The 25,126-nt window shown below is 44.8% G+C and overlaps 1 protein-coding gene across 2 annotated transcripts; it reads right to left on the reverse strand.

The window, feature by feature from the left end:
* LOC124024840 (growth hormone-regulated TBC protein 1-A-like) lies at positions 1–24,966 on the reverse strand. Of its 2 annotated transcripts, none has more exons than XM_046338608.1 (8): positions 23,563–24,023; positions 21,948–22,099; positions 20,970–21,137; positions 14,595–14,713; positions 5,004–5,100; positions 4,409–4,581; positions 1,984–2,169; positions 1–1,179 (listed from the first exon to the last, which is right to left on the reverse strand). In XM_046338608.1, exons 2-8 carry the CDS (start codon positions 22,036–22,038, stop codon positions 1,087–1,089), a joined length of 927 nt encoding a protein of 308 aa, XP_046194564.1. In that variant the 5' UTR covers positions 22,039–22,099; positions 23,563–24,023; the 3' UTR covers positions 1–1,086. The 2 variants fall into 2 exon arrangements, with proteins under 2 accessions (XP_046194564.1, XP_046194562.1); XM_046338606.1 differs by lacking the exon at positions 23,563–24,023 and adding an exon at positions 24,161–24,966 and having other exon boundaries at positions 2–1,179.
* Positions 24,967–25,126: the final 160 nt, after the last annotated feature.

Genomic DNA, 25,126 nt, shown 5'->3' on the forward strand with positions numbered 1-25,126 from the left:
TCATTAAGACGACATCAGTCTGGTAACGTCCTCTGCTGTCCGCGCGTCTCAGACGATCAGCGACGTCCCTCATTAAGACGACATCAGTCTGGTAACGTCCTCTGCTGTCCTCGCGTCTCAGACGATCAGCGACGTCCCTCATTAAGACGACATCAGTCTGGTAACGTCCTCTGCTGTCCGCACGTCATTAAGACGACATCAGTCTGGTAACGTCCACTGCTGTCCGCGCGTCATTAAGACGACATCAGTCTGGTAACGTCCTCTGCTGTCCGCGCGTCATTAAGACGACATCAGTCTGGTAACGTCCTCTGCTGTCCGCGCGTCATTAAGACGACATCAGTCGGGTAACGTCCTCTGCTGTCCGCGCGTCATTAAGACGACATCAGTCTGGTAACGTCCTCTGCTGTCCGCGCGTCATTAAGACGACATCAGTCTGGTAACGTCCTCTGCTGTCCGCGCGTCATTAAGACGACATCAGTCTGGTAACGTCCTCTGCTGTCCGCGCGTCATTAAGACGACATCAGTCTGGTAACGTCCTCTGCTGTCAGCGCGTCATTAAGACGACATCAGTCTGGTAACGTCCTCTGCTGTCAGCGCGTCATTAAGACGACATCAGTCTGGTAACGTCCTCTGCTGTCAGCGCGTCATTAAGATGATCATCTCTGCTTTTTCAAAATGTCACTTATTGCCAAACCACACCACATTTGAGCTTATGTTTTCATGTCCATTGGCTAAAATATGTTTTTATTTCATGTGACTTTCATACAGTATTGACAATAGTGTAATAGACTAAAGGTTTCATTGACATCTTGGTTGTTAATTATTGTGCCAGGCTCATGTTTAACCTGTACCATGTGCCCCCACAGGATAGGTACTAATTCAATTAGCTGGTACTAGTAACACCTTATAGTCTCCATACATGGTAGTCTACATAGCTACATGGTAGTCATGCTAAAGAGTACTAAACAGTCTAGGACACTGTCCCAACAGTGAGGAATAGGATCCGAGGAGAGGAGACCATTAAGGAGTGTTGGGACCCAGCCCGGAATGTGTAGTGTGTTTGATTGACAGGTCAGGAGGATGGGGTCAGGACTCCTCAGCGATGATGCGTGCTCGACACGTCTCCCGGAGCTTGGTGATGGTTGCCATGGAGAGGCTTCCGGGTTCCGTGAAGATTTTCTGGGAAAGCAGCAAGACAAAGGATTAGAGGGATGAACAGAGATCATTATGGTACACACACACACACACACACACACACACACACACACACACACACACACACACACACACACACACACACACACACACACACACACACACACACACACACACACACACACACACACACACAGAGTCTTGTATAGCTAACCTTGTGGGGACACACAATTTAGTCCCACTCAAAATCCTATTTACCCGAACTGGAACCCATATATCTAACCTTAACCCTAAACCCCCTAGAAATATCTAACCCTAACCTTAAACCCCCTAGAAATATCTAACCTTAACCTTAAACCCCTAGAAATATCTAACCCTAACCTTACACCCCTAGACATATCTAACCTTAACCCTAAACCCCTAGAAATATCTAACCTTAACCCTAAACCCCTAGAAATATCTAACCCTAACCTTACACCTAAACCCCTAGAAATATCTAACCCTAACCTTAAACCCCTAGACATATCTAACCTTAACCCTAAACCCCTAGAAATATCTAACCTTAACCTTAAACCCCCTAGAAATATCTAACCTTAACCCTAAACCCCCTAGAAATAGCATTTCCCCTCATGGGGACTAACAAAATGTCCCCAGTTTGTCAAATTTGTGTTTGTTTGCTATTCTTGTGGGGACCAGAAGTTAAAACACATCCACACACATGTTCATTTCAGTGTGTGTGTGTGTGTGTGTGTGTGTGTGTGTGTGTGTGTGTGTGTGTGTGTGTGTGTGTGTGTGTGTGTGTGTGTGTGTGTGTGTGTGTGTGTGTACCTGCATGAAGGTGTGGCAGTCCTCTACATCGGGCCCTCTGGTCATGTGTTTGAAGCAGTCACAGACGTCAGGCAGGGAACCGGCCTGTTGGACCTCAGCCTGCTGGTTCCTTATCAACGTCAGAGCCACACGGAACAGAATCTTAGAACCCTCGTAGAACAGACAGTCCCAGATACGCAGAACCGTCTGAGGACGAGAACCAAGGAGAGAGACGAGAGTCAGGCTTAATGGGCCGCAGGACAGTCGGGCTTAATGGGCCGCAGGACAGTCTGGCTTAATGGGCCGCAGGACAGTCTGGCTTAATGGGCCGCAGGACAGTCGGGCTTAATGGGCCGCAGGACAGTCGGGCTTAATGGGCCGCAGGACAGTCGGGCTTAATGGGCCACAGGACAGTCGGGCTTAATGGGCCGCAGGACAGTCGGGCTTAATGGGCCGCAGGACAGGTCATCAAGCTGAGATGGTAGACAGTGACACTAGGCATGGTGATGAAATATGTAAAGATTAGTTGACTTAGTTCAGCTCAGCAGACTGACCTGACACACAGAACCCACTCTGCCCTGTAAACCTGATTCAGTCCTGTGGTGGAGCTGAGACACTCTGCCCTGTAAACCTGATTCAGTCCTGTGGTGGAGCTGAGTTCACACTCTGCCCTGATAAACCTGATTCAGTCCTGTGGTGGAGCTGAGTTCACACTCTGCCCTGTAAACCTGATTCAGTCCTGTGGTGGAGCTGAGTTCACACTCTGCCCTGTAAACCTGATTCAGTCCTGTGGTGGAGCTGAGTTCACACTCTGCCCTGTAAACCTGATTCAGTCCTGTGGTGGAGCTGAGTTCACACTCTGCCCTGTAAACCTGATTCAGTCCTGTTGTGGGGCTGAGTTCACACTCTGCCCTGTAAACCTGATTCAGTCCTGTTGTGGGGCTGAGTTCACACTCTGCCCTGTAAACCTGATTCAGTCCTGTGGTGGAGCTGAGTTCACACTCTGCCCAGTAAACCTGATTCAGTCCTGTGGTGGAGCTGAGTTCACACTCTGCCCTGTAAACCTGATTCAGACCTGTGGTGGAGCTGAGTTCACACTCTGCCCTGTAAACCTGATTCAGTCCTGTTGTGGGGCTGAGTTCACACTCTGCCCTGTAAACCTGATTCAGTCCTGTTGTGGGGCTGAGTTCACACTCTGCCCTGTAAACCTGATTCAGTCCTGTTGTGGGGCTGAGTTCACACTCTGCCCTGTAAACCTGATTCAGTCCTGTTGTGGGGCTGAGTTCACACTCTGCCCTGTAAACCTGATTCAGTCCTGTTGTGGGGCTGAGTTCACACTCTGCCCTGTAAACCTGATTCAGTCCTGTTGTGGGGCTGAGTTCACACTCTGCCCTGTAAACCTGATTCAGTCCTGTAGTGGGGCTGAGTTCACACTCTGCCCTGTAAACCTGATTCAGTCCTGTTGTGGGGCTGAGTTCACACTCTGCCCCGTAAACCTGATTCAGTCCTGTGGTGGGGCTGAGTTCACACTCTGCCCTGTAAACCTGATTCAGTCCTGTGGTAGGGCTGAGTTCCCATTCTGCCCTGTAAACCTGATTCAGCCCTGTGGTGGAGCGAGTTCCCATTCTGCCCTGTAAACCTGATTCAGTCCTGTTGTGGGGCTGAGTTCACACTCTGCCCTGTAAACCTGATTCAGTCCTGTTGTGGGGCTGATTCTCTGATAAAGCTCAGCACTGATAAAACATGATTTAATAGCGCTTCTACAACAGATCACGGACCCAAACCTGACTGGGTGTTTACATGTTCAATAGTTACATCAACTTAGTAATAGTACTCCAACAACAACAAAGATTAGGCCAAAGTCCCTCCCCTAAACCCCTAGTCCCTCCCCTAAACCCCTAGTCCCTCCCCTAAACCCCTAGTCCCTCCCCTAACCCCTAGTCCCTCCCCTAAACCCCTAGTCCCCTCCCCTAAACCCCTAGTCCCCCCCCTCGCCCCTAGTCCCCTCCCGTAGTCCCCCCTAGTCCCCTCCCGTAGTCCCCCCTAAACCCCTAGTCCCCTCCCCTAAACCCCTAGTCCCCCCCTAAACCCCTAGTCCCCCCTAAACCCCTAGTCCCCCCCCTAAACCCCTAGTCCCCCCCTAAACCCCTAGTCCCCCCCTAAACCCCTAGTCCCCCCCTAAACCCCTAGTCCCCCCTAAACCCCTAGTCCCCCCTAAACCCCTAGTCCCCCCCTAAACCCCTAGTCCCCCCCTAAACCCCTAGTCCCTCCCCTAAACCCCTAGTCCCCCCCTCGCCCCTAGTCCCCCCCTAAACCCCTAGTCCCCTCCCGTAGTCCCCCCTAAACCCTAGTCCCCTCCCCTAAATCCCTAATCCCTCCCCCAAAACCCCTAGTCCCCCCTCTCACCCCTAGTCCCCCCTCTCACCCCTAGTCCCCCCCCTCTCACCTCTACAGGCAGGACGTCTATGTAGAGACAGATGAACCACCTGGAGACCACCAGGGTCCACATGACGTTGTGTTGCCCCATGGCCTGCCATACAACTGGGGCTTTGGTCCTCACGAGCTCCCCTAAAACCTCCTGGTCCATCTTCAGACCCAGCATGGCCGGGGTGTAGTAGTCTGGACAGGAGACAGACAGGACACACAACTTAGTATCAACAGTCCCTTTCATTACACTGTTGTTTTTTTTACTGTCGTCAAAGTGGACACACACACACACACACACACACACACACACACACACACACACACACACACACACACACACACACACACACACACACCACACCTCAAAGATATGAGCCCTGAACTCAGTGACGAATGTGATCTCAGATCAAATCCACCTGTTTGTCAGAGTGGAGCCCGACTATGCCAAGGTAGAGAGCTGGGGGCGTGATGTCATTTCCTGTGTGACATCATAGGATTACCCCCTCCCTCCCTCCCCTCCGTGTGACGGGACATGAGTCTTAACGAGGCTCAAGACCATGTGACCTCCGCTGGGTTATACATAGACCCACGGCAGGGAGAGAAGATAAACACACCTGGTAGTATCCTGCCCAGTAGAGCGTCCATCAGCCAGAATGATTTCTCCTCATCTTTAGTGATGATGATGAGGTACCCAGCGATGAAGTTCATGCCCTGAAGACAAGACAGTTATTAGATACATATGAATATTGCATTTCAGCCACAATAAATTGTTAATAGTTATAACAGTGTTTTCAAGGTGTTGTTGTTATCTGGAGGTTGTTGACATCCTCTCCTTGACAGCTTAGTGAGGGGCACAACCCATTCTAATTCAACAGCCCTCTCTCTCTCCCTTTGCCTGGCCAATACATTCTAATTCAACAGCCCTCTCTCTCCCTTTGCCTGTCCAATACATTCTAATTCAACAGCCCTCTCTCTCTCTCCCTTTGCCTGGCCAATACATTCTAATTCAACAGCCCCCTCTCTCCCCTTTGCCTGGCCAATACATTCTAATTCAACAGCCCTCTCTCTCTCTCCCTTTGCCTGGCCAACCCATTCTAATTCAACAGCCCCTCTCTCTCCCCTTTGCCTGGCCAATACATTCTAATTCAACAGCCCTCTCTCTCCCCTTTGCCTGGCCAATACATTCTAATTCAACAGCCCCTCTCTCTCCCCTTTGCCTGGCCAATACATTCTAATTCAACAGCCCTCTCTCTCTCTCCCCCTTTGCCTGTCCAATACATTCTAATTCAACAGCCCTCTCTCTCTCCCTTTGCCTGTCCAATACATTCTAATTCAACAGCCCTCTCTCCTCTCCCTTTGCCTGTCCAATACATTCTAATTCAACAGCCCCCCTCTCTCTCTCCCTTTGCCTGTCCAATACATTCTAATTCAACAGCCCTCTCTCTCTCCCCTTTGCCTGTCCAATACATTCTAATTCAACAGCCCTCTCTCTCTCTCCCTTTGCCTGTCCAATACATTCTAATTCAACAGCCCCCTCTCTCTCTCCCTTTGCCTGTCCAATACATTCTAATTCAACAGCCCTCTCTCTCTCCCTTTGCCTGGCCAATACATTCTAATTCAACAGCCCTCTCTCTCTCCCTTTGCCTGTCCAATACATTCTAATTCAACAGCCCTCTCTCTCTCTCCCTTTGCCTGTCCAATACATTCTAATTCAACAGCCCCCTCTCTCTCTCCCTTTGCCTGTCCAATACATTCTAATTCAACAGCCCTCTCTCTCTCCCCCTTTGCCTGTCCAATACATTCTAATTCAACAGCCCTCTCTCTCTCTCCCTTTGCCTGTCCAATACATTCTAATTCAACAGCCCCCTCTCTCTCTCCCTTTGCCTGTCCAATACATTCTAATTCAACAGCCCCTCTCTCTCTCCCTTTGCCTGGCCAATACATTCTAATTCAACAGCCCTCTCTCTCTCTCCCTTTGCCTGTCCAATACATTCTAATTCAACAGCCCCCTCTCTCTCTCCCTTTGCCTGTCCAATACATTCTAATTCAACAGCCCTCTCTCTCTCCCTTTGCCTGGCCAATACATTCTAATTCAACAGCCCTCTCTCTCTCCCTTTGCCTGTCCAATACATTCTAATTCAACAGCCCCCTCTCTCTCCCTTTGCCTGTCCAATACATTCTAATTCAACAGCCCTCTCTCTCTCCCTTTGCCTGGCCAATACATTCTAATTCAACAGCCCTCTCTCTCCCCCTTTGCCTGGCCAATACATTCTAATTCAACAGCCCTCTCTCTCTCCCTTTGCCTGGCCAATACATTCTAATTCAACAGCCCTCTCTCTCTCCCTTTGCCTGTCCAATACATTCTAATTCAACAGCCCTCTCTCTCTCTCCCTTTGCCTGTCCAATACATTCTAATTCAACAGCCCTCTCTCTCCCCCTTTGCCTGGCCAATACATTCTAATTCAACAGCCCTCTCTCTCCCCCTTTGCCTGGCCAATACATTCTAATTCAACAGCCCTCTCTCTCTCTCCCTTTGCCTGTCCAATACATTCTAATTCAACAGCCCTCTCTCTCTCCCTTTGCCTGGCCAATACATTCTAATTCAACAGCCCTCTCTCTCTCCCTTTGCCTGGCCAATACATTCTAATTCAACAGCCCCCTCTCTCTCTCCCTTTGCCTGTCCAATACATTCTAATTCAACAGCCCTCTCTCTCTCTCTCCCTTTGCCTGGCCAACCCATTCTAATTCAACAGCCCCCTCTCTCTCTCCCCCTTTGCCTGGCCAATACATTCTAATTCAACAGCCCTCTCTCTCCCCCTTTGCTTGGCCAATACATTCTAATTCAACAGCCCTCTCTCTCCCCTTTGCCTGGCCAATACATTCTAATTCAACAGCCCCTCTCTCTCTCTCCCTTTGCCTGGCCAATACATTCTAATTCAACAGCCCTCTCTCTCCCTCCCTCCCCCCTTTGCCTGCTAATACAGCCTGTTGCTAAGAGGGAGAGAGAACACGTCTGTATTCTGGTGAATGAGTTCAAAGAGAGGGAGAGATGAACAGGTGGCCAGAGATACACTAAGCATCCCAAAATGGCACCCTATTCCCTATATAGTGCACTACTTTAGACCAGAGTCCTATTCCCTATATAGTGCACTACTTTAGACCAGAGCCCTATTCCCTATATAGTGCACTACTTTAGACCAGAGCCCTATTCCCTATATAGTGCACTACTTTAGACCAGAGTCCTATTCCCTATATAGTGCACTACTTTAGACCAGAGTCCTATTCCCTATATAGTGCACTACTATAGACCAGAGTCCTATTCCCTATAAAGTGCACTACTTTAGACCAGGGCCCTATTCCCTATATAGTGCACTACTTTAGACCAGAGTCCTATTCCCTATATAGTGCATTACTTTAGACCAGAGTCCTATTCCCTATATAGTGCACTACTTTAGACCAGAGTCCTATTCCCTATATAGTGCACTACTTTAGACCAGAGTCCTATTCCCTATATAGTGCATTACTTTAGACCAGAGTCCTATTCCCTATATAGTGCACTACTTTAGACCAGGGCCCTATTCCCTATATAGTGCATTACTTTAGACCAGGGCCCTATTCCCTATATAGTGCACTACTTTAGACCAGGGCCCTATTCCCTATATAGTGCACTACTTTAGACCAGGGCCCTATTCCCTATATAGTGCACTACTTTAGACCAGAGTCCTATTCCCTATATAGTGCACTACTTTAGAACAGGGCCCTATTCCCTATATAATGCACTACTTTAGACCAGGGCCCTATTCCCTATATAGTGCACTACTTTAGACCAGAGCCCTATTCCCTATATAGTGCACTACTTTAGACCAGGGCCCCCTATATAGTGCACTACTTTAGACCAGGGCCCTATTCCCTATATAGTGCACTACTTTAGACCAGAGTCCTATTCCCTATATAGTGCACTACTTTAGACCAGAGCCCTATTCCCTATATAGTGCACTACTATTTTAGACCAGGGCCCTATTCCCTATATAGTGCACTACTTTAGACCAGGGCCCTATTCCCTATATAGTGCACTACTTTAGACCAGGGCCCTATTCCCTATATAGTGCACTACTTTAGACCAGGGCCCTATTCCCTATATAGTGCACTACTTTAGACCAGGGCCCTATTCCCTATATAGTGCACTACTTTAGACCAGAGTCCTATTCCCTATATAGTGCACTACTTTAGACCAGGGTCCTATTCCCTATATAGTGCACTACTTTAGACCAGGGCCCTATTCCCTATATAGTGCACTACTTTAGACCAGAGTCCTATTCCCTATATAGTGCACTACTTTAGACCAGAGCCCTATTCCCTATATAGTGCACTACTTTAGACCAGGGCCCTATTCCCTATATAGTGCACTACTTTAGACCAGGGCCCTATTCCCTATATAGTGCACTACTTTAGACCAGGGCCCTATTCCCTATATAGTGCACTACTTTAGACCAGGGCCCTATTCCCTATATAGTGCACTACTTTAGACCAGAGTCCTATTCCCTATATAGTGCACTACTTTAGACCAGAGTCCTATTCCCTATATAGTGCACTACTTTAGACCAGAGCCCTATTCCCTATATAGTGCATTACTTTAGACCAGGGCCCTATTCCCTATATAGTGCATTACTTTAGACCAGGGCCCTATTCCCTATATAGTGCACTACTTTAGACCAGGGCCATTGGTAAAAATACAGTCTCTAATAAGTAACTATTGGAATTGAGGTGATTTAACGTGTGTTTATTAGTCTGTCTTTTTGACTATCAAACAGAAAAGCTGCCAATGAGAGGGAGACAGAGAGAAGGACTGACTGTACACACACCAAACCTTCAGCCAATATGAGAGGGAGACAGAGAGAAGGACTGACTGTACACACACCAAACCTTCAGCCAATATGAGAGGGAGACAGAGAGAAGGACTGACTGTACACACACCAAACCTTCAGCCAATATGAGAGGGAGACAGAGAGAAGGACTGACTGTACACACACCAAACCTTCAGCCAAACCTTCAGCCAATATGAGAGGGAGACAGAGAGAAGGACTGACTGTACACACACACCAAACCTTCAGCCAATATGAGAGGGAGACAGAGAGAAGGACTGACTGTACACACACCAAACCTTCAGCCAAACCTTCAGCCAATATGAGAGGGAGACAGAGAGAAGGACTGACTGTACACACACCAAACCTTCAGCCAATATGAGAGGGAGACAGAGAGAAGGACTGACTGTACACACACCAAACCTTCAGCCAAACCTTCAGCCAATATGAGAGGGAGACAGAGAGAAGGACTGACTGTACACACACCAAACCTTCAGCCATAATGCTGCTTCTTTGCATTGCAAAAAGGCTGAAAATCTCCCTATCAAATCACACACAGTAGCCTTGTCTATTCGACATGCCGTTCCAACTATAGAATTCCCATTTAGGAACAAAAGCTGATTGAATGATCGAGGAAGGGTTGGGATTCCTGAAAAGGCTAGCAGGTAATGCCTGGACCAGCCACAGGGGGCACTGTGAACACAGTGCAGTAGCAGTGAGGGCTGAGAAACAGTAGAACAGTGTTTCCCAAATCCAGTCTTCCAGGACCCCCTGATCCAACTCAATCAGGTTGATGGTCCGGGGCTACAATAATAATGTGTTGGGGGTCCTGGAGGACTGGAGGTGGGAACCACTGTAGTAGAGGACTGGAGTTGGGAACCACTGTAGTAGAGGACTGGAGGACTGGAGTTGGGAACCACTGTAGTAGAGGACTGGAGTTGAGGACCACTGTAGTAGAGGACTGGAGGACTAGAGTTGGGAACCACTGTAGTAGAGGACTGGAGTTGAGGACCACTGTAGTAGAGGACTGGAGGACTAGAGTTGGGAACCACTGTAGTAGAGGACTGGAGTTGAGGACCACTGTAGTAGAGGACTGGAGTTGGGAACCCCTGTAGTAGAGGACTGGAGGACTAGAGTTGGGAACCACTGTAGTAGAGGACTGGAGTTGAGGACCACTGTAGTAGAGGACTGGAGTTGGGAACCACTGTAGTAGAGGACTGGAGTTGAGGACCACTGTAGTAGAGGACTGGAGGACTGGAGTTGGGAACCCCTGTAGTAGAGGACTGGAGGACTAGAGTTGGGAACCCCTGTAGTAGAGGACTGGAGTTGGGAACCCCTGCAGTAGAGGACTGGAGTTGGGAACCCCTGCAGTAGAGGACTGGAGTTGGGAACCCCTGCAGTAGAGGACTGGAGTTGGGAACCCCTGCAGTAGAGGACTGGAGTTGGGAACCCCTGTAGTAGAGGACTGGAGTTGGGAACCCCTGTAGTAGAGGACTGGAGTTGGGAACCCCTGTAGTAGAGGACTGGAGTTGGGAACCCCTGTAGTAGAGGACTGGAGTTGGGAACCCATGTAGTAGAGGACTGGAGTTGGGAACCCCTGTAGTAGAGGACTGGAGTTGGGAACCCCTGTAGTAGAGGACTGGAGTTGGGAACCCCTGTAGTAGAGGACTGGAGTTGGGAACCCCTGTAGTAGAGGACTGGAGTTGGGAACCCTGTAGTAGAGGACTGGAGTTGGGAACCCCTGTAGTAGAGGACTGGAGTTGGGAACCCCTGTAGTAGAGGACTGGAGTTGGGAACCCTGTAGTAGAGGACTGGAGTTGGGAACCCCTGTAGTAGAGGACTGGAGTTGGGAACCCCTGTAGTAGAGGACTGGAGTTGGGAACCCTGTAGTAGAGGACTGGAGTTGGGAACCCCTGTAGTAGAGGACTGGAGTTGGGAACCCTGTAGTAGAGGACTGGAGTTGGGAACCCCTGTAGTAGAGGACTGGAGTTGGGAACCCCTGTAGTAGAGGACTGGAGTTGGGAACCCCTGTAGTAGAGGACTGGAGTTGGGAACCCCTGTAGTAGAGGACTGGAGTTGGGAACCCCTGTAGTAGAGGACTGGAGTTGGGAACCCCTGTAGTAGAGGACTGGAGTTGGGAACCCCTGTAGTAGAGGACTGGAGTTGGGAACCCCTGTAGTAGAGGACTGGAGTTGGGAACCCCTGTAGTAGAGGACTGGAGTTGGGAACCCCTGTAGTAGAGGACTGGAGTTGGGAACCCCTGTAGTAGAGGACTGGAGTTGGGAACCCCTGTAGTAGAGGACTGGAGTTGGGAACCACTGTAGTAGAGGACTGGAGGAGTTGGGAACCACTGTAGTAGAGGACTGGAGTTGGGAACCACTGTAGTAGAGGAGTGGAGGACTGGAGTTGGGAACCACTGTAGTAGAGGACTGGAGTTGAGGACCACTGTAGTAGAGGACTGGAGGACTGGAGTTGTAGGGGAAACCTGTAGTAGAGGACTGGAGGACTAGAGTTGGGAACCACTGTAGTAGAGGACTGGAGTTGGGAACCACTGTAGTAGAGGACTGGAGTTGGGAACCACTGTAGTAGAGGAGTGGAGGACTAGAGTTGGGAACCACTGTAGTAGAGGACTGGAGTTGAGGACCACTGTAGTAGAGGACTGGAGTTGAGGACCACTGTAGTAGAGGACTGGAGGACTAGAGTTGGGAACCACTGTAGTAGAGGACTGGAGTTGAGGACCACTGTAGTAGAGGACTGGAGTTGAGGACCACTGTAGTAGAGGACTGGAGTTGGGAACCACTGTAGTAGAGGACTGGAGGACTAGAGTTGAGGACCACTGTAGTGGAGGACTAGAGTTGAGGACCACTGTAGTAGAGGACTGGAGTTGAGGACCACTGTAGTAGAGGACTGGAGTTGAGGACCACTGTAGTAGAGGACTGGAGTTGAGGACCACTGTAGTAGAGGACTGGAGTTGAGGACCACTGTAGTAGAGGACTGGAGTTGAGGACCACTGTAGTAGAGGACTGGAGTTGGGAACCACTGTAGTAGAGGACTGGAGTTGAGGACCACTGTAGTAGAGGACTGGAGTTGAGGACCACTGTAGTAGAGGACTGGAGTTGAGGACCACTGTAGTAGAGGACTGGAGTTGGGAACCACTGTAGTAGAGGACTGGAGGACTAGAGTTGAGGACCACTGTAGTAGAGGACTGGAGGACTGGAGTTAGGAACCACTGTAGTAGAGGACTGGAGTTGAGGACCACTGTAGTAGAGGACTGGAGTTGAGGACCACTGTAGTAGAGGACTGGAGTTGAGGACCACTGTAGTAGAGGACTGGAGTTGGGAACCACTGTAGTAGAGGACTGGAGTTGGGAACCACTGTAGTAGAGGACTGGAGTTGGGAACCACTGTAGTAGAGGACTGGAGTTGAGGAACCACTGTAGTAGAGGACTGGAGTTGGGAACCACTGTAGTAGAGGACTGGAGTTGGGAACCACTGTAGTAGAGGACTGGAGTTGGGAACCACTGTAGTAGAGGACTGGAGTTGGGAACCACTGTAGTAGAGGACTGGAGGACTGGAGTTAGGAACCACTGTAGTAGAGGACTGGAGTTGAGGACCACTGTAGTAGAGGACTGGAGTTGAGGACCACTGTAGTAGAGGACTGGAGTTGGGAACCACTGTAGTAGAGGACTGGAGTTGGGAACCACTGTAGTAGAGGACTGGAGTTGGGAACCCTGTAGTAGAGGACTGGAGTTGAGGACCACTGTAGTAGAGGACTGGAGGACTAGAGTTGGGAACCACTGTAGTAGAGGACTGGAGTTGAGGACCACTGTAGTAGAGGACTGGAGGTGGGAACCACTGTAGTAGAGGACTGGAGGACTGGAGTTGGGAACCACTGTAGTAGAGGACTGGAGTTGAGGACCACTGTAGTAGAGGACTGGAGTTGAGGACCACTGTAGTAGAGGACTGGAGTTGAGGACCACTGTAGTAGAGGACTGGAGTTGAGGACCACTGTAGTAGAGGACTGGAGTTGAGGACCACTGTAGTAGAGGACTGGAGTTGAGGACCACTGTAGTAGAGGACTGGAGTTGGGAACCACTGTAGTAGAGGACTGGAGTTGAGGACCACTGTAGTAGAGGACTGGAGTTGAGGACCACTGTAGTAGAGGACTGGAGTTGGGAACCCCTGTAGTAGAGGACTGGAGTTGAGGACCACTGTAGTAGAGGACTGGAGTTGAGGACCACTGTAGTAAAGTTGTAAAAGGTGACTGAGCCTGTAAAGTGGAATCTGAGGCTGCCTGTGGACTCTGGTCTAAAGTAGTGCATTATATAGGGAATAGGGCCCTGGTCTAAAGTAGTGCATTATATAGGGGATAGGGCCCTGGTCTAAAGTAGTGCATTATATAGGGGATAGGGCCCTGATCTAAAGTAGTGTATTATATAGGGGATAGGGCCCTGGTCTAAAGTAGTGCATTATATAGGGAATAGAGCCCTGGTCTAAAGTAGTGCATTATATAGGGGATAGGGCCCTGGTCTAAAGTAGTGCATTATATAGGGAATAGGGCCCTGGTCTAAAGTAGTGCATTATATAGGGAATAGGGCCCTGGTCTAAAGTAGTGCATTATATAGGGAATAGGGCCCTGGTCTAAAGTAGTGCATTATATAGGGAATAGAGCCCTGGTCTAAAGTAGTGCATTATATAGGGGATACGGCCCTGGTCTAAAGTAGTGCATTATATAGGGAATAGGGCCCTGGTCTAAAGTAGTGCATTATATAGGGGATAGGGCCCTGGTCTAAAGTAGTGCATTATATAGGGAATAGAGCCCTGGTCTAAAGTAGTGCATTATATAGGGGATAGGGCCCTGGTCTAAAGTAGTGCATTATATAGGGGATACGGCCCTGGTCTAAAGTAGTGCATTATATAGGGAATAGGACCCTGGTCTAAAGTAGTGCATTATATAGGGAATATGGCCCTGGTCTAAAGTAGTGCATTATATAGGGAATAGGGCCCTGGTCTAAAGTAGTGCATTATATAGGGAATAGGGCCCTGGTCTAAAGTAGTGCATTATATAGGGAATAGGGCCCTGGTCTAAAGTAGTGCATTATATAGGGGATAGGGCCCTGGTCTAAAGTAGTGCATTATATAGGGAATAGGGCCCTGGTCTAAAGTAGTGCATTATATAGGGGATAGGGCCCTGGTCTAAAGTAGTGCATTATATAGGGAATAGGGCCCTGGTCTAAAGTAGTGCATTATATAGGGAATAGGGCCCTGGTCTAAAGTAGTGCATTATATAGGGGTCATTTGGGATGCAAACAAAGAACCGCCAGGTGTAACAGGGTAAACGTACTTGACAGTAGCCCACAGCTGGGTTGTGGTGCGCTAGCAGTACGTTGTACAGGGTTTTCTGGAGACATGGGTTGGACGTCTTGCGGAACTGAATGTTGTCAGGAAAGGTTCTGTTCAGGTCTGCCAGGGAGACAGGTGGTTAGAATCACTACCAAAAAATAACCTGCCGCCAACTCTAAACATCTCTAACCCTTTCAGCTATTTGTCAAGGCAGAGTACAGACAGAGAGACATATCTCAGAGGTCAAGCTCCCGTGTTCAGGTGTATATCAGCTAACCCATGATGATCTATTTTAGCTAACCCATGATGATCTATATCAGTTAACCCATGATGATCTATATAACCCATGATGATCTATATCAGCTAACCCATGATGATCTATATCAGTTAACCCATGATGATCTATATCAGCTAACCCATGATGATCTATATCAGCTAACCCATGATGATCTATATAACCCATGATGATCTATATAACCCATGATGATCTATATAACCCATGATGATCTATATCAGTTAACCCATGATGATCTATATAACCCATGATGATCTATATAACCCATGATGATCTATATAACCCATGATGATCTATATCAGTTAACCCATGATGATCTATATAACCCATGATGATCTATATAACCCATGATGATCTATATAACCCATGATGATCTATATAACCCATGATGATCTATATAACCCATGATGATCTATATAACCCATGATGATCTATATAACCCATGATGATCTATATAACCCATGATGATCTATATAACCCGTGATGATCTATATCAGTTAACCCATGATGATCTACATCAGTTAACCCATGATGATCTATATCAGCTAACCCGTGATGATCTATATCAGCTAACCCATGATGATCTATATAACCCATGATGATCTATATAACCCATGATGATCTATATCAGTTAACCCATGATGATCTATATAACCCATGATGATCTATATAACCCATGATGATCTATATAACCCATGATGATCTATATAACCCATGATGATCTATATAACCCATGATGATCTATATAACCCATGATGATCTATATCAGTTAACCCATGATGATCTATATCAGTTAACCCATGATGATCTATATAACCCATGATGATCTATATAACCCATGATGATCTATATCAGCTAACCCATGATGATCTATATAACCCATGATGATCTATATCAGTTAACCCGTGATGATCTATATCAGTTAACCCGTGATGATCTATATCAGCTAACCCATGATGATCTATATTAGCTAACCCGTGATGATCTATATAACCCATGATGATCTATATAACCCATGATGATCTATATCAGTTAACCCGTGATGATCTATATCAGTTAACCCATGATGATCTATATCAGCTAACCCATGATGATCTATATCAGCTAACCCATGATGATCTATATAACCCATGATGATCTATGTCAGTTAACCCATGATGATCTATATCAGCTAACCCGTGATGATCTATATAACCCATGATGATCTATATCAGCTAACCCATGATGATCTATATAACCCATGATGATCTATGTCAGTTAACCCATGATGATCTATATCAGTTAACCCATGATGATCTATATCAGTTAACCCGTGATGATCTATATAACCCATGATGATCTACATCAGTTAACCCATGATGATCTATATCAGCTAACCCATGATGGTCTATATCAGTTAACCCATGATGATCTATATAACCCATGATGAGGTATATCAGCTAACCCATGATGATCTATATCAGTTAACCCATGATGAGGTATATCAGCTAACCCATGATGATCTATATCAGTGAACCCATGATGATCTATATCAGTGAACCCATGATGATCTATATAACCCATGATGATCTATATAACCCATGATGATCTATATCAGTTAACCCATGATGATCTATATAACCCATGATGATCTATATAACCCATGATGATCTATATCAGTTAACCCATGATGATCTATATAACCCATGATGATCTATATCAGTTAACCCATGATGATCTATATAACCCATGATCTATATAACCCATGATCTATATAACCCATGATGATCTATATAACCCATGATGATCTATATCAGTTAACCCATGATTATCTATATAACCCATGATGATCTATATCAGTTAACCCATGATGATCTATATCAGTTAACCCATGATTATCTATATAACCCATGATGATCTATATCAGTTAACCCATGATGATCTATATCAGTTAACCCATGATTATCTATATAACCCATGATGATCTATATCAGTTAACCCATGATGATCTATATAACCCATGATGATCTATATAACCCATGATGATCTATATCAGTTAACCCATGATTATCTATATAACCCATGATGATCTATATCAGTTAACCCATGATGATCTATATCAGTTAACCCATGATGCTCTATATAACCCATGATGATCTATATCAGTTAACCCATGATTATCTATATAACCCATGATGATCTATATCAGTTAACCCATGATGATCTATATAACCCATGATGATCTATATAACCCATGGTGATCTATATCAGTTAACCCGTGATGATCTATATAACCCATGATGATCTATATCAGTTAACCCGTGATGATCTATATAACCCATGATGATCTATATCAGTTAACCCATGATGATCTATATCAGTTAACCCGTGATGATCTATATCAGTTAACCCGTGATGATCTATATCAGTTAACCCGTGATGATCTATATAACCCATGATGATCTATATCAGTTAACCCATGATGATCTATATAACCCATGATGATCTATATAACCCATGATGATCTACATCAGTTAACCCATGATGATCTATATCAGTTATCCCATGATGATCTATATCAGTTATCCCATGATGATCTATATCAGTTAACCCATGATGATCTATATCAGTTAACCCGTGATGATCTATATAACCCATGATGATCTATATAACCCATGATGATCTATATCAGTTAACCCATGATGATCTATATAACCCATGATGATCTATATCAGTTAACCCGTGATGATCTATATCAGTTAACCCGTGATGATCTATATAACCCATGATGATCTATATAACCCATGATGATCTATATAACCCATGATGATCTATATAACCCATGATGATCTACATCAGTTAACCCATGATGATCTATATCAGTTAACCCATGATGATCTATATCAGCTAACCCATGATGATCTATATCAGTTAACCCATGATGATCTATATAACCCATGATGATCTATATCAGCTAACCCATGATGATCTATATCAGCTAACCCATGATGATCTATATCAGTTAACCCATGATGATCTATATAACCCATGATGATCTATATCAGCTAACCCATGATGATCTATATCAGTTAACCCATGATGATCTATATAACCCATGATGATCTATATCGGTTAACCCGTGATGATCTATATAACCCATGATGATCTATATCAGCTAACCCGTGATGATCTATATAACCCATGATGATCTATATAACCCATGATGATCTATATCAGTTAACCCATGATGATCTATATCAGCTAACCCGTGATGATCTATATAACCCATGATGATCTATATCAGCTAACCCATGATGATCTATATAACCCATGATGATCTATATCAGTTAACCCATGATGATCTATATCAGTTAACCCATGATGATCTATATCAGTTAACCCGTGATGATCTATATAACCCATGATGATCTACATCAGTTAACCCATGATGATCTATATCAGCTAACCCATGATGGTCTATATCAGTTAACCCATGATGATCTATATAACCCATGATGAGGTATATCAGCTAACCCATGATGATCTATATCAGTTAACCCATGATGAGGTATATCAGCTAACCCATGATGATCTATATCAGTGAACCCATGATGATCTATATCAGTGAACCCATGATGATCTATATAACCCATGATGATCTATATAACCCATGATGATCTATATAACCCATGATGATCTATATCAGTTAACCCATGATGATCTAACCCATGATGATCTATATAACCCATGATGATCTATATCAGTTAACCCATGATGATCTATATAACCCATGATGATCTATATCAGTTAACCCATGATGATCTATATAACCCATGATCTATATAACCCATGATCTATATAACCCATGATGATCTATATAACCCATGATGATCTATATCAGTTAACCCATGATTATCTATATAACCCATGATGATCTATAGTTAACCCATGATGATCTATATCAGTTAACCCATGATTATCTATATAACCCATGATGATCTATATCAGTTAACCCATGATGATCTATATAACCCATGATGATCTATATAACCCATGATGATCTATATAGTTAACCCATGATGATCTATATAACCCATGATGATCTATATCAGTTAACCCATGATGATCTATATCAGTTAACCCATGATGATCTATATAACCCATGATGATCTATATCAGTTAACCCATGATTATCTATATAACCCATGATGATCTATATCAGTGAACCCATGATGATCTATATAACCCATGATGATCTATATCAGTTAACCCGTGATGATCTATATAACCCATGATGATCTATATCAGTTAACCCGTGATGATCTATATAACCCATGATGATCTATATCAGTTAACCCATGATGATCTATATCAGTTAACCCGTGATGATCTATATCAGTTAACCCGTGATGATCTATATAACCCGTGATGATCTATATAACCCATGATGATCTATATCAGTTAACCCATGATGATCTATATAACCCATGATGATCTATATAACCCATGATGATCTACATCAGTTAACCCATGATGATCTATATCAGTTATCCCATGATGATCTATATAACCCATGATGATCTATATCAGTTAACCCATGATGATCTATATCAGTTAATGATGATCTATATAACCCATGATGATCTATATAACCCATGATGATCTATATCAGTTAACCCATGATGATCTATATAACCCATGATGATCTATATCAGTTAACCCATGATGATCTATATCAGTTAACCCGTGATGATCTATATAACCCATGATGATCTATATAACCCATGATGATCTATATAACCCATGATGATCTATATAACCCATGATGATCTACATCAGTTAACCCATGATGATCTATATCAGTTAACCCATGATGATCTATATCAGTTAACCCATGATGATCTATATCAGTTAACCCGTGATGATCTATATAACCCATGATGATCTATATCAGTTAACCCATGATGATCTATATTAGTTAACCCGTGATGATCTATATCAGTTAACCCATGATGATCTATATAACCCATGATGATCTATATCAGTTAACCCGTGATGATCTATATAACCCATGATGATCTATATCAGCTAACCCGTGATGATCTATATCAGTTAACCCGTGATGATCTATATAACCCATGATGATCTATATAACCCATGATGATCTATATCAGTTAACCCATGATGATCTATATCAGTTAACCCATGATGATCTATATCAGCTAACCCATGATGATCTATATTAGCTAACCCATGATGATCTATATCAGCTAACCCATGATGATCTACATCAGCTAACCCATGATGATCTACATCAGCTAACCCATGATGATCTACATCAGTTAACCCATGATGATCTACATCAGTTAACCCATGATGATCTATATAACCCATGATGATCTATATCAGCTAACCCATGATGATCTATATAACCCATGATGATCTATATTAGCTAACCCGTGATGATCTATATTAGCTAACCCGTGATGATCTAACTAACCCATGATGATCTATATATTAGCTAATGATGACTATATTAGCTAACCCATGATGATCTATATAGTTAACCCATGATGATCTATATAGTTAACCCATGATGATCTATAGCTAAGTGATGAATTAGCTAACCCATGATGATCTAACCCATGATGAGTTAACCCCCTATGCTAACCCGTGATGATCTATATTAGCTAACCCGTGATGATCTATATTAGCTAACCCATGATGATCTATATTAGCTAACCCATGATGATGTATATTAGCTAACCCATGATGATCTATATTAGCTAACCCGTGATGATCTATATTAGCTAACCCATGATGACGTATATTAGCTAACCCGTGATGATCTATATTAGCTAACCCATGATGACGTATATTAGCTAACCCGTGATGATCTATATTAGCTAACCCATGATGATCTATATTAGCTAACCCATGATGATCTATATTAGCTAACCCATGATGATCTATATTAGCTAACCCATGATGATCTATATTAGCTAACCCATGATGACTATATTAGCTAACCTGTGATGAGGTATATTAGCTAACCTGTGATGAGGTATATTAGCTAACCTGTGATGAGGTATATTAGCTAACCTGTGCGTATGGAGTCTACCAGCTTGGGGTCGTGCTGTTGCTTCGTAGTGTCCAGTAGAGAGTGATAGTATCCTGGGTTCTTCTCCAGGTGCTCCTGGGCCCCACTTGCTGACATCCAGACCAACCCTCGGTGCTCGTTGGGCACGCCCTTACGCACATACCGCTTCACTGTGGGAGTGCTTCATAAGTCAGTGATACAACTTAAGTCTCTTTTCCTCCCTCTCTCTCACACACACACACACACACACACACACACACACACACACACACACACACACAGGAAGCCTAAGTATTGTCCATTTGTTTACTCCACTTGGGGGAGGGGTGGAGGGTTAAGGGAAGATAAATAACTTTTTTTAAATAAATAAATATTTACAAATCAAAATAATAAAATATAATAAAATACAGTACCAGTCACAAGCTTGGACACCTACTCATTCAAGGGTTTCTCTTTATTTTTCTACATTGTAGAATAATAGTGAAGACATCAGAACTATGATAAAATATCACATATGGAATCATGTAGTAACCACAAACAAAGTGTGTGAAACAAATGAAAATATATTTTATTTTTCAGATTCTTCAAAGTAGAAAAGTTGCATCTTTGCCTTGAGGACAGCATTGCTCACTCTTGGCATTCTGTCCACCAGCCTGGTTAGAGAAGACAATGCTTCTACTAGTCAAGACTCAATCTCACAGGCACAAACAGGACTCGAGTTGGGCTACCACGGTAACCTCCGCCCTTAAAATGGGGCAGGTGAACATCTTTGTTTAATCTGTGGTATTTTAGTTAATAGACTTGGGATACAAAAAATCTAATTAAACAAAATACCACATTACTTCTTAGATTTATTGTTTTAGAGATATCTGTTTTTTTGTGTTTTGTTGGTGTCATTTTAGCAGACAAAATATATATTGTCGCTGTTAAAAAAATATATCTAAATAGTTGATTTTATGCTCTGATGAAGTCCCACTCACCCTTGATGCTCTTCTCCAGCCGTCCCCGTCCCTGCAACAGCCTGGACCATCTGATGGACCTCCTGGTGAGCACGGCCAGGTACTCTGACATCAACTCCTCATACGACTCATAGTCAAAGTCCTCCAACCGCTCAAAGCCATACGGGTCCACACTGAAACAGAGTCACAGCCAACGGGTCCACACTGAAACAGAGTCACAGCCATACGGGTCCACACTGAAACAGAGTCACAGCCAAACGGAGTCACAGCCAAACAGAGTCCACACTGAAACAGAGTCACAGCCAAACGGAGTCACAGCCAAACAGAGTCCACACTGAAACAGAGTCACAGCCAAACAGAGTCACAGCCAAACAGAGTCCACACTGAAACAGAGTCACAGCCAAACAGAGTCCACACTGAAACAGAGTCACAGCCAAACGGAGTCCACACTGAAACAGAGTCACAGCCAAACAGAGTCCACACTGAAACAGAGTCACAGCCATACGGGTCCACACTGAAACAGAGTCACAGCCATACGGGTCCACACTGAAACAGAGTCACAGCCAAACAGAGTCCACACTGAAACAGAGTCCACACTGAAACAGAGTCACAGCCAAACGGAGTCCACACTGAAACAGAGTCACAGCCAAACGGGTCCACACTGAAACAGAGTCACAGCCATATCGGTCCACACTGAAACAGAGACACAGCCATATCGGTCCACACTGAAACAGAGTCACAGCCATATCGGTCCACACTGAAACAGAGTCACAGCCAAACGGAGTCCACACTGAAACAGAGTCACAGCGAAACGGAGTCCACACTGAAACAGAGTCACAGCCAAACGGAGTCCACACTGAAACAGAGTCACAGCCAAACGGAGTCACAGCCAAACAGAGTCCACACTGAAACAGAGTCACAGCCAAACAGGTCCACACTGAAACAGAGTCACAGCCAAACGGAGTCCACACTGAAACAGAGTCACAGCCAAACAGAGTCCACACTGAAACGGAGTCACAGCCAAACGGAGTCCACACTGAAACAGAGTCCACACTGAAACGGAGTCACAGCCAAACGGGTCCACACTGAAACAGAGTCACAGCCAAACGGGTCCACACTGAAACAGTCACAGCCAAACAGAGTCACAGCCATACGGAGTCTAGCTAGCAGGAGTCAGAAACTAAGTCAATCTAAAGGGGATAGTGAGCGACGAGCGTAGTGAGACTGGTGAGTAGTAGTAGCATGTTTGGGAATCTGTTGTTTGCTATGGAATCTGGACACAGACTGGCCCTTTATAAGACCAGACACATTCTCCATTCAGCAGGACTAGATTTAATAAGATCTTAGAGCAATGATATCATGTGGATTAGTGACCTGATGGGATTTTCCCACTTGAATACTGAGAAGTGGTTGAGTAAAACCACACTGTGGAAAGGAAGGAGGAGGAGGAGGAAAGGAAGAATGAGCCCTGAGAGACAACCAATGTTATTATAGTGAACTAAAACATTTTAAAAAGTTAGAAAAACTAAAAAACGATTATATTTTACTCCAAAACAAACTAGTATAAATACAAATATTTTTTAAATCATGATGTATGTTTTAACTAATAGAAATAAAAACACTCAACTATAATCACCTTGGGGGCCACAACGTGTAACCCGATCATGTAGAAAAAGATAACCTAAAACCCCTCAGTGAACTTCAACAACGCGTTGCACTGACAGCCTAATGTTTTGGTTGGGAACTTGTCCTAGCCAGCAATGTCCATCGATTACACTGTGTTTAAATGTTCACAACAGCGGAGGACGCCTGTGCATAGAGCACAACACGTGTGACTAGCTACTAAAACGTGTGTAATCTCCATGGTGGGGGACGGGGTGTCGGGTGGAGGCAGCTTGGAATAGCGCACATGCCATTACGAAGGACGGAGTCCAACAGTCCTCTCATTCTCAACACATCAACGTCGCTACTGTATGAGGTAGCTTTGCAAAACACAAGTACAACAAACACCTGCCGTGGTTTTTGTCGTTAGCCAGATTGACCAGCTCGCGTTGGCCATTTTTTTGTTTTGTTTTTACATTACTCTCCCTAAAATTGTTTAACTTTTGTTTAACGCTAAGAACATTAAAACGGTCAGGTGTATGGTGATAGGGACGTGCAAAAATATGCAAAGCTTCGTAGCCAGCTAGTTTTTTAAGTTGGCATGTAACTTTTGCAGGTTATACAGTGTCTACCTGTGCACTCTCTCTTTGGCGCTGCTGCCGCTGGGAGGAGAGTTGATAGTTGAGTTCAGGCTGCGAAGTTGCGGCGAGCGAAGCCTGTTCGCTTTGTTGTTTTTCTTTTCCATGAGTTAACCCAAATATATTCCAAAATATGCCGTGGAAATATGGCCGAAACGCGTAGTTAATCGCAGTAGGCTATTCTGTAGTCCAAAAGTTGAAACGGTATCGCTGCTCTCTCCATGAAGCGAGTCCCACAACTGCAAGTCCCAGGCGTGGACTCGGATGCCGATCAGGGACAGTCGAAGAGTCACTCGATGTCCCAGACAGTCAAACTACGGAGAGTTGTATTGACCCACCCGAGGCACAAGCTAATTTAGCTGGAAGTAGAGAGTAAAAGTGTCTCGATCTTTCATCCTATCTGGAAGAGAGAAACCCGTTTATGCACCTGGATTTTTACTTTGGTGGCTGAAACTGGAGAGCAACCGCAATCTGGTAACAACTATGCGAAACGCGATCGGCTGACTCCACAGCGTCTCGAAACATGGTCCATAATTAATAAATATATTGAAATGTCTATGAATCTGCCGAGTGGTTTCTTTCCATGTTTTCCAAGGTAGAACGCCTGACTGTGCCCGAGCTCCGCTTAGCCTCGGGGCACATGTCAATCAAGCATGAGCGGGAAATAGAACCGCCCTCTAATAAATATTCTAGGTACGCAAAAACGATCAGCGATGAAATAACAAACCTATTCGATTATATATAATCACATCTCATTTTCTTACATTTTACCTCGTAATATACTAGGTTTACAAAATGTCCACAATGCCACGTCATGATGAAGGAATAGGGAAACCCTTCTGACGCTTACCTTTAGCCACTCCCCCTGGCAGGTGATTTTTACAGTAGATGACGTCATGCATCACACATACCATGACACAAATCATTGTTTAAAAAAAAAAAAATCTCTGTTAAAATTCT

This window comes from Oncorhynchus gorbuscha, unplaced genomic scaffold, assembly GCF_021184085.1.
Source record: "Oncorhynchus gorbuscha isolate QuinsamMale2020 ecotype Even-year unplaced genomic scaffold, OgorEven_v1.0 Un_scaffold_2030, whole genome shotgun sequence".
Classification (NCBI taxonomy): Eukaryota; Metazoa; Chordata; class Actinopteri; order Salmoniformes; family Salmonidae; genus Oncorhynchus; species Oncorhynchus gorbuscha.